General features: G+C 43.7%; 1 protein-coding gene across 3 annotated transcripts in view; it reads left to right on the top strand.

Moving 5' to 3' along the window:
• Positions 1-2457: 2457 nt before the first annotated feature.
• TSEN2 (tRNA splicing endonuclease subunit 2) overlaps positions 2458-8555 on the top strand; it is a 39043-nt gene continuing 32945 nt past the window's right edge. Inside the window, exons 1-2 of one of the 3 annotated variants that reach the window (XM_034997703.1) lie at positions 2458-2898; positions 8315-8516. In XM_034997703.1, the coding sequence (XP_034853594.1) occupies positions 8328-8516 (189 nt within the window). In that variant the 5' untranslated portion in view covers positions 2458-2898; positions 8315-8327. Of the gene's footprint in view, positions 2899-7791; positions 8517-8555 lie in introns of those variants that run through there. The other 2 variants (XM_034997705.1, XM_034997704.1) reach the window with 2 other exon arrangements.

Here is an 8555-nt window from a genome sequence, read left to right as displayed (position 1 = left end):
ATCGGTAGATTGGTCCAATTACATATAGGACACGTAATTGAACTTGAATTTCAGATAAGTGATTTTATATCCCAAATATCCCAAATATTACATGGGGGTTCTGTGTAACATTTCACAGATAAATGATGTTAAGGATTACTGTTCATTTTGTTAGATGTGCTAATGATATTGGGGAGATAGATATACATAGATATAGATATAGATATAGATATATCTATATATACGCACACACACACAAATTGGCAGATTCTGCATTTGCAAATGCACCTACTAGCTAACATTTATTTGTCATGCCAAAATCAATATTCACAGCACTTATTCATTCACAGACATGCACATGCATAGAGTGGAGAAAAATTTGAGTCTCCCAGTATGCAAGTTCCCAGCTAAAGTCAACAGTCAACATACTCTTCCTATCCCAGCTCTCATACTATATAAACAAGTTTGCTTTTGGCGATTTCCTTAGTACCACATTTTCCTCATTTTTGTGCTTTCTGTTGATTTCACTGCTTAAAATGGACACCAAGCAGAGTGAAGTGCTGTCTAGTGTTCCTAAGCCAAGAAGGCTGTGATGTGACTTACAGAGAAAATACCTGTGTTAGATAAGCTTCGTTCAGGCATGAGTTACAGTGCTGTTGGCCGTCAGTTCAATGTTAATGAATCAACAGTAGATATTAAATACAGTGTCTTTAAACAGAAAGTAAGGTTATGTACTGATCAGTTGATAAAAATATTGTGGCCCGAGTCTGGCAGGAACCTAACCCTGTATTTCCCCATGAGCAATGGTTCAGTATTCACTGATTTGGTGTTCATGATGACTCTATAGAACTACTGGGAATAATGAGAATCAACTACATATCATATCATATACATGTATATATAAACATCAACTGTGCATATGCATATGAAAATATATAATATGCAATAAAATTTAAATATATATCAGAGATACATACTGAAATATTATGAGTGAAACTAAACAACGTCTAAAATTGTTTTAAAATATTCCAGAAGAGAGATAAAGGTATATATATGGAGAGTATAAAAGAAACAAGATAGCAAAGGTTGAAGATTGTGGAAGTGATGATTTATTAGAATATTCTCTCTACTTTTGTGTTTGAACATGACCATAACAAAAGGTTTAAAAAAACAGATTGAGGAGAAAATCTTGGGGGAAGAATCTCTTACCCAGTAGCTTTCACTCTGGACACTGTGGAGACAGGGCTCCCAATGATGCCGCCTGAGATCTCATTATGGATGAATCCCAAGCCCTTGAACGCAGAGTACCAGGCTGAGAGGTTCAGGAGACCTGGCTGTAGTCTCGGCCCCACCTCAGACTTGCTCTGCTACCTCTGGCAACTCACAGTGCCTCTGAAACTTTTTTCTTACCTGTTAAATAAGGAAATTGAATTGGACAACTTCTGGGTTCCCCTTCATTGTTAAAACCCTCTCATTCTAAAACCAGTATTTCCTAAATTGCTATGTTCTGGTATAATATTACAGCCTCCGGCGGGCTCTCTCTTCCCTGCCCCCATTCGTCCTGATGCCACTATTCTGTGAACCTTGCTGAAGTTCTCTTTTTTTTGCAACACTCTAACCAGGAAGCTATGCTAATTTTGATTTCTCTAAATCAAAGTCGAAACTCAAAGCCGAGCAGTTAAGGCCTGTGCAGGCAGACCATCCACTGAAGCCCTCTGGCTAAGAAGGACCAGGAAACAGGAACAACACAGGGTGCACCAGACGATTGCAGAAACAGAGGAAAGTCACCCAAGCCAGTCGAGGGAGGCAAGAGGAAGTCTCCTGGAGGAAGATGTAGGAGCTGAGGCCCCAGGGAGGAGGGGGGGCAGGAATTACAGCTGCAAACAGAAGGGAGAAGGATGTTCCAGGCCAAGGCAAGTGTGTGTGAAGCCCCGGAGACAAGAGAAGTTTGGAAAAGGGTCGGATTTCGAAGCCCATCACACCAGCCCCATGAGTCCCTCGGGCATTATTTGCCACCCCTTCCTGTCACCACCTTCCCCACCGGCCCAGCATGTGTGGTATGTGTGCTGGGGACCCTGGGGTTCATATCTGGAAAAGCATATTTGGGACTCCCTACTAGACCTCCTTTAAAATAACCAGGTCAGGATTAACTTTTACACTTCCCCCACACCTTTTTGTTTTGCTCATCCGGCATAATTCTAACGACCCACTTTTCAATAGAGGAAACTGAGGCTCAAAATTCACTCAAGACCTCCCAGCCGGGGAGGGGGACGGCGGGGATTCAAACGCAGTTCTGACTCCTGGCTATTTTGCCCTTCATAATGCACAGGGCAGCCAGGACACACGGGGGCTTTTAGTCAGGTGTCTGCGAGAGGGCGCTTCCTTACAGGTTCCGGGCATGCTGCAGCTTATACATCTACACTGAGAAAGCTGAGGTCAGCGTCAGGACTAAGCTTACAGACCCATTTTTCTCAGGACGAGGTCATACAATAAAATCTGGTCGCCTCAACTCTCCCCCTCCCGCCCCGGGACAGACTCCAAGTCTTCATGCCCGGGTTAGAGTCTCGTTTCCACTACCTCCTAGCTATGTGACATCCGACAAGTAACTTAGGATCTCATATGTAAAATGAATCTTGTGAGGATTAAACGAAAGTGGCATCTGTGCAGGAGGCTGTCCGTACAACTACGGGGAGGGCAGGAAGGAGAACTCGCTTACACCCGGTTCAGGGCCAGCAGTAGACACAGAAAACGCAACTTCAGGCCCTGCGCAGGCGCTCTCCGCAAAGACCCGGCGGGCGCTCCCGAGAACTCTGCGGCTGCGCATTCGCCCGGCTTTGCGGCCGCACTGCTTGACGGCGGCAGTGACCGCCCTCCGGCCGGCGTTGCCCGGGTAACGACGAGCGCGTGAGGCTGAGGAAGGTAAGGCGCCGGGGCGGGCGGTGCGAGGCGTCCCGTGGCGCTGAGCGTGGTGGCCGCGTGTCGCGGTGCGAGAGGAGACATCGCCTTCTCCGAAAGCTCTCAGGCGCGGGAGCAGAAAGGGCGTAGAGACTTTACCCCGGTTGCACAGCCACCCCAGAGTAGGCCGGGCAGGGGGAGCCAGGCTTCCTGGTTCCGCCGGAATTTGCTCCTCTCCCTTTCTCCGAGCATCTGTGGCCCTTTGCACTTCTCTTCGTTCTTTCCGAACAGGAGGCCACGTTCTGTGCTGGGGGCTGGGGACGTCGAGGTGTACCGGATACCGTCTCTGCGCGAGGGGAGCCTCAGCCGCTAGTGCGGTTGTTTCGGTGCGGGGGGCACCCAAGGAAATCCACAGAGGGATGAGTTAAGACAGGGAGTTATGAATTTGGTGGGCCCTTAACACCTTCTGGCTTGTGTGCAACCATTTATTGCAGTTGCAGCCCCCGTCTGGCTAGCATTTTGCACATGACAGGCCCAGTACGAGGCTCCTTCGCCTTCGCACAGTTACCCACTTAATCCTCACAAACAGCCTTCAAAGGGTTATCGTTTGTTTATGTGGCCTGTGTCAGGTTCTAACTTGAAAGCTCCCCTGGGGCTGGATTGTTTGCCTTGTCCCTTTCATCCTTGCCTCCCTAAGCCCAGGAGGTACACCGCTGGAGCTTCAAACATTTTTTAATTGGGAGAAGGCGAGCTTTACTGGGTGGGAGGTTTTAACCAGATTTTGGCAAGGTGTTTCCAGGGGGTTGGAAAATTAAATGGAGTTACCTTCCTCATTTTTGTTTTGCTTTGTTTTGTTTGGAATAAACATTTACTGGATACCTAAACAGTGTTAGCTTGTCTGCTCAAGGGAAGAATAAGGAACAAGCGCTGCTTTTGATAGTAAAGTAAATGTACTTAATGCTCCTTGTGTCTGGAGTCAAGTATGCCCTGGTTTGGGAAGGGAAAAGCAACAATCCCTTACAGGTGCGTAGCACTCAGCCCCTCTGAGTCCCTTTCCTGCTCTGAACAATGGGAACAGTAACAGTACTTACTTAGGGAGCTGTTGGGATTAAGTGAGTTTGAATAGTCTATCCTGTCACCAGTGGTTGGCAACTTTGGTTACATGTTGAAATCACCTGGGTCCCACCCCAGAATTTCTGATGTAATTGCAGGTAAGTTCTGAGAATTAGGAGTTTTAAGATTTCCCCAGGTGATTGTAAGGGCACCCAAGCTTGAGAGCCACTGTTGCATACCACCCCAAGTTAATTCATCTCTTTTCAGTTCTCATTCCCTGCTTAAGCGTCTGCACTGACTCCAAGTCTAAACCAGCCTTCATATTCCAAACCCCTTGACAATTGGCCCAGTCATTCCTATACATATGTGTGTGCTTCAGACATCGGTCCTCTTTAAGGCCGGTCTTCTTACAGTGCTGTGTCTTCATGCAGTGGGGCTTTGGGCAAATGACTGGCCCTCTCTAGGCCTCAGTTTCCTTGTCTTTGGAAGAGGATAGTAGTACCCGTGTGTGTAGCATATGGTACAGTCCATGCCTGGAGTGTTGTACCAAACCGATGATGATTACCTCTTCGAATTTTATTCACCTTCCACATCTTATGTTATGCTGTTCTCCTATCATGGCACTAAAGAAACATATCTTAAATGCCTGTTAACAGATGTGGAGAACAGTGAATTCAGTCCTGTCTCCCCTGCTTTGCCTTTCAAGTTCAGCACAAGACAACCCCTTCAAAAAACCATGAAACTAGAGATCATTTGGTTTGTCCTATTGAATTTTTTAAATAACAGCTTTATTGAGAGACCACTCACATACCGTAAAACTCACCCTTGTAGGGCGCCTGGGTGGCTCAGTCGTTATGCGTCTGCCTCTGGCTTGGGTCATGATCCCAGGGTCCTGGGATCGAGGCCCACATCGGGCTCCCTGCTCAGCGGGAAGCCTGCTTCTCCTCCTCCCACTCCCCCTGCTTGTGTTCCCTCTCTCGCTGTCTCTCTCTCTCTGTCAAATAAATAAATAAAATCTTAAAAAAAAAAAAAAAAACACCTCACCCTTGTAAAACGTACAATTCGGTGATTTTAGTATATTCACAGTTGGGCAGCCATCACCACCACTGCAATCCAGTTTTAAAACATTTTCATCACCCTCAAAATTAATCTGTACCTATTAGCAGTCGCTCTCCATTTCTCCCTTCCCTCAGCACCTGGCGATCACTAATCCACTTTGTGTCTGTATGCATCTGCTGTTGTGGACATTTCATATTAATGGTCTTATAAAATATGTGGTCTTTTGTGACTGCTTTCACTTAGGGTAATGCTTTCAAGCTTCATACACAATGTAGCATGTATCAGCACTTCGTTCCTTTATTGCTGGTAATCCATTATTTATGGATACACCACATTTTGTTAATCCATTCATCTGTTGATGGACATTTGGGTGGTTACCACTTTTTTTTTGGCTATCATGAATCACTGTAAACATTCAGGTATAGATTTTTGCATGAACATGTTTTTAGTTTTTTTATATCTGTACCAAGAAATGGAATTGCTGGGTCATATGGGTATTCTGTGTTTAACAATTGAGTGACTTCCAAACTCTTTTCCAGTCCTGTTCAATTTGAAGATGAAGAAACAGGGCTCAGAGAGCTTATGTGGGTTGTGCATGGTCACATAATAATAACAGCGGGTTTGCATATGTAGGAGGTCCATGAGCCAGATTCTTGAAGCCTTTTCTGCCACATGGGCAGAGGTAACACTAGATCACAGACTTGGAGGTTTTGTGGAAAACAGGGAATGTTTTGTGGCAGGAACCTTTGTCACACACACTTGCGCTGGAATACAGAGTGCCTTCAAGTGTCCTAGCTCATTCTTGCTTTTTTTTAAAAGCGTGTAGCAGTAATCTGAGGGAAAATTCCAAACCAGGCAAATTAAAATATAACTTCAGTGTCACTTGTTCGAGAGAATTTAATTGGAAGTTCTTGAAGTTAGCCATTTAACATTTTCTCTTTTTTAAAAAATTCCAAATGTTAGCATATACAAGTTAAATACTAACCAGAGGTTAAGTTATAAAAGTGAAAAATCTCATTAAAGTCCAACTTTTTCCAGGAAATGCCTAGAAAGTTTCTCACTAGATTCCAACATCCTGCCTCCAAAAAGCCAACACAGCATTGTTTAAATTTTAGAATAAATTGCTGTTTCTTCTTCTTTTTTATTGCTGTTTCTTCTGTTGAATACCAAATGTGATCATTGGCTTGGATTAAGGGATAGGTCGTCTTTGGCTTGGATTAAGGGATAGGTCGGCAAGTGAAAATTGAGTTAAAATGCTCTTGGAAGAAAATCTAATTGTCCGTTAACATGCGACATACATGGTTTTGTTGTGAATGCTTTACAGCAATGTGTGTGTGTGTGTGTGTAGAATCATGCTCAGTATGTAATTCCATTGAGGGATCTTATTTAAAAATTAAATTATTCTAGTGTTTTGCTGCTTAGCATACTTGGTTAATTCTATGAAGGTTCCAACTTGCTGATTCTTATTTTTCATAGTTATCTTTGTAATTGAGTTACCAATTTCTGTAACTCTCCCTTGGTCTGTGTTTTCCTTTGTCCTCATCTAATTCCTCAATTTCTTTGAGAGGGCGGATAAAGGTATCATCACACACTGGACAAGGTATTCAGTTTCTTTTTAATGGTCACGAACCCATAAAACCACTTACCTTCCACAGTTTCGGCCACCGTCACTGTCTGTTTCAGGCTTGGTTGCATCCATTGCCCAATGGATGCTCGTATTAAGTGCAGGAGGCATTATAATAAGCAGTCTTACTTTTTTCTCTGGATCCATGTAGATGAAACATGTGATAGTGCTCCACTGTATTTTCAAGCACCAGATCTGCTCCCCGCTTAAATCAAGCCAGGTCCAGGATGAAGGGAGCAGCAGGTTCAAGTCTCCCCTCTCATTCCAGGGCGTCTGTTGGGAGAGTGGAGTGCCTGGCCCAGACTCTTGCACTGTTTACATTTTCCCCCCTTGTATGTGGTTGAGTTAGTCCTAAGTTAGATATGTGTGCGTGGCTCTGTGTCTTTATCACACAGTGCACTCAACTTCATTTCCTTCCTTTAGCCATTATGGAATGCAGCCTGTTGTGTTACCTTCAATTTGCTTTCGTGTGTGTTATGTGCTTGTTTTGTCTCCTCAGATTGAGTATAAGGCCTGGAAGGGAGAGGTACTGACTTTGGCTTCCTTTACTTCCTCAGAATGCTGAGTGCACACTGGCTCAGGACTGAGACAAGGACAGTTTTGTCTAAGTAATTCCATAATTATCTGGAACCCTTTAGCTCCTAACCTTGAGAAATAGTGGGCCTTCAGACAAAGGGGGACAGATGCTGCCTGTGCTTGCAGCAGAACCCAGCGAGAAGAGTGTAACAGGCTTTGGAATTCAGCAGACCTGGGATCATCCGAATGGGCCTTTCACAGAATCTCTCTGACCTGAACCTGTTTTCCTCATCTGTAAACCAGAGTTGGTAGTGCTCACCCCATAATAATAATTAAAGCAAATACACACATGATGCTCATTATGTACCTGGTACTCTTCTAGGTCCTTTATGGGGTCTTAACTCTAAGATAGAGTCTGTTTTTAATCCTTACTTTGCAAATGAGGAAACCAAAGCACTGAGAGATTAAGCAACTTTTGCCCCAAATCACACAGCTAGGACATAGTAAAGCCAATTCAGTCCTGGCCCTCTGGCTTTAGAGTTCCTGCTCTTTGCCACTCACATTTGGTGGAACATAACAGACCCTGAAATGATAACTGTTTCTGTCATTGTTGTTATTACCTATTAATTTACCTTAAAAATTAGAAGATGATTGACCTAATGTTTAGAATGTATTTTAAGGTCCTTTTTTGGAAAAAAAAAAAAAATACTAGATTTAATTCTTTGAGAAACAGTGTCTCTTTTGGCTTTATCTTTATATCACCAGCACCTCTGATTATCACAAGGCCCTGGTAGGTACTCAGTAAATGTCTGTTGTCTGAGTGAAAGAATAGGAATAATCCTAATAAACAGGAATCTTATTGTGCTTGCTATCAGTAGACTTTTGCATGTTATGACTTTGGACATGCCGCTAGGCCTCAGTCTTGTCCACTATAATTAGAAATATTGCCACAGACTTCTTGGGCATGGTTTGGGGAATTGAGATATTTTAGGTGATTGGGATTTGTAGTGCTTGTACAAAATGTTCTCATTAGTTTTTCTTTTAGTCCACTCCTTTTAAATATTTTATTTTTCCCACAGATCGCAAAATTTTCTGAGCCTAGAGATAAATGCACCCCCATTTTTTATCAACATAGTTATGGATTGGCTATCTGTTTCTTTCTCCTTATTATACTCTTTTAAAAAACAGCTATCCTTGAGAAATGGCAGAAGCAGTTTTCCGTGCCCCAAAGCGGAAAAGAAGAGTGTATGAGAGTAATGAATCTCCACTGCCCATCCCTTTTGGTCAGGACTATGGGCCTAAGCAAGACTTCAAAGTGTTCACAGCAGAGATGATAAACAACAATGTAATTGTGAGGAATGCAGAAGATATGGAGCAGCTCTATGGGAAAGTAAGTGCTGGTGGCTTTGGCATGGTTACTTCTGACAGA

The sequence above is a fragment of the Mirounga leonina genome, unplaced genomic scaffold (assembly GCF_011800145.1).
Source record: "Mirounga leonina isolate KUSES-001 unplaced genomic scaffold, KU_Mleo_1.0 Mir_94, whole genome shotgun sequence".
NCBI lineage: Eukaryota > Metazoa > Chordata > Mammalia > Carnivora > Phocidae > Mirounga > Mirounga leonina.
Note: the sequence above shows the minus strand (reverse complement) of the source record. Positions and strands in the feature narration are given on the sequence as shown.